This window comes from Sphaeroforma arctica (assembly GCF_001186125.1).
Source record: "Sphaeroforma arctica JP610 unplaced genomic scaffold supercont1.577, whole genome shotgun sequence".
Lineage (NCBI taxonomy): Eukaryota > Ichthyosporea > Ichthyophonida > Sphaeroforma > Sphaeroforma arctica.
In genome coordinates, this window is record NW_014039981.1 from 56266 (window position 1) to 58615 (window position 2350).

Below are 2350 nucleotides of genomic sequence, written 5' to 3' on the forward strand. Positions count from 1 at the left end.
AAATCGTTACCGACTTGTACGTACATGAACGACTGCAAAAGGGCGATATTACGATATAGTTACTAGAATATTTGGACCATTTCCTGAAAAGCGGTATAAATGTTTGGTGTATTGGATGGAATCTCGCACTACCTCGACATCGCCTGCGTAAACTAGAAGCGGGAATCAAAATGTATGTGATGGCTTAGGTATCTTATGCTTGCATGTAATATGTCTACGCAAAACAGTTAGTATAGTTGTAGAACTATCGTTAGAAATACGCTTGTCGAGTTGTCTCGTTGAGCATCAAATTTTAGTAACAAAGATACGGCAGATATAACAAGATATAAAGTCTACGTATGAATGTATAATATGTAAATACGTACACATTAATAATCACAAGAATACACCATATGAATGAATACCAGATAAATGTCATCACAAGAGTTTTATCGGCTTTTATTTATAACTTTTGACTTATATGTTCGGTAGTTTGTACGTACGACTCATCGCGCCCAAATTCCGTCCAAAAACTATTTACATACTGGAAATTGGCACTTAGTATATTTTTATTATAAAAATTATGACAGCTCGAAAAATATGTAAATAAAAAAATAAAAAAATATTTATTAAAAAACAACAGCCTTTATAGACTTAATTATTTTTTGTAAAAAAACGAATAAAATGTCCTGTCATGTCCGGTCTCTCTCATATACCCCAGTCCAGTTATCACTTATCACAATATGTACTCAAATAATAAAAGTAAATAGTAGTCCTATGTATGTAGTATGTATGGAATATGGATATTCTGTGCCATCACAAATACACACATATAACCACATGTACGCATGGACACTTGAGGCGAGTATATACAGAGGCCTTTATAAACGTATGATACAATAGCACCCTTTAAGCACAGTAGACAACTATGTATACTATCGTAGGCTGAATTGTCGTATACATATCACCAAATCTAATTGCAGTATAATGCATATACTTGGATAAAATCCACACGCTTAATACATGTGAGTGTACATTTGAATTACCTGCCACCAATATGGAAGCGAGCAGCTCAGATCTCAATACCATTTCAGAGAAGATGGAGGTAACTTCTCCTATTGTAACAAAACCCAAAAGAGTTTCTCGATTCAAAGTTACCGCCACCGCGACGCCTAAGAGTCCACCTTCACAGGAGGCGGAATATAGTCAGAGCACAGAACATAACAACGATGAAAATGAGAGGAAGTCAATGGATTTAGGCAAGGATATCCAACAGGAGGGACCAGCCGATACTAAAATCAGGGTCGTTGAGAAGAGTAGTGGTGCGCAGATGCCCGATGCATCTTTGGGGGCGGGAGGCGCACCAATTGGAAGTAGTATTCCTGAAGGCAAAGCTGAGCGTGGCAAACACCTGCTTCCATCGGGTGAGACCATGGAAGCAAGAGAAACCTCAGTATTACATGACAGTGATGCTAAGACGTATCTGTCGCAAGGGAGTGGCGAGGTGAAGGAGCCTATCAACCGCAGCAAAACTTTAGGTGTGGGATTGGTAGATGGTGGCGGAAGTCATCTGCAGAGCACGAGGCGGAGATCTGTAGGAGTCGTACCAAGGGTTAGTGTACAGATTAACGGCACTGATACCAGTGCTACTGTGGCCTCTGAATCAAGCCCAGAAGGTGTTGTCCTCGCACGCAGACATTCAGTATCAACAGGGGAAGTAGTCGGACGGGAAAGGTACACAGAGAATCCCGCCATGCAGGTTGACTCTGCAACACACACAACCAAACAGGAATCCAACGTGAGTGAAGGTTCAAGCCCAAGGCTACAACAGCTCACAACGATACAAGTGCCGGGCAATACTCTGCAGAGTATGAGTGAGTATAACGCACCGAATGGCGCACCTGTGGTGCAGGACGCGCAAGCACCTGTAGACGCACATCTCGTGCTGTTGAGCGATGGCCATGAGGGCTGTCTGCCACAGACGCAGTTGGTGCGACAACTGACTGAGAGACTGAATAATCTGCAGGGTGTTCAGGGCCTAATGGTGCATGATAACGGGCGTGAACAAACTTTGCATGAAGTCCCAAATGCAGTAGAATACACGCACGCACACACACAGACAGGCGCAACCACTGAACAGGGTGTGTTGTCAGTTGATAATAGACACGAAAACGAAGGGAACATGCAGCACCGGGATGCCATAAGAGATCGAGAATTGGGCATGCTGCAAGCTGGTATGGTATTGAGTTGTATGCGAGAAAGTTCATGTTTGTGTTCGCATACACACACGCACAAACACAAAAAAAACCAACGCATATATACATACATGCATACACACACACACACACACACACACACACACACACACATG

General features: G+C 42.5%; 1 protein-coding gene across 1 annotated transcript; it reads left to right on the forward strand.

Moving 5' to 3' along the window:
* Positions 1 to 786: 786 nt before the first annotated feature.
* On the forward strand, positions 787 to 2213 carry SARC_07361 (hypothetical protein; the record flags this gene model as incomplete). Its single annotated transcript, XM_014298708.1, has 1 exon — positions 787 to 2213. A coding segment is annotated over exon 1 (1177 nt), but the record flags the coding sequence as incomplete, so codon positions are not given.
* Between the last annotated feature and the right edge of the window lie 137 nt (positions 2214 to 2350).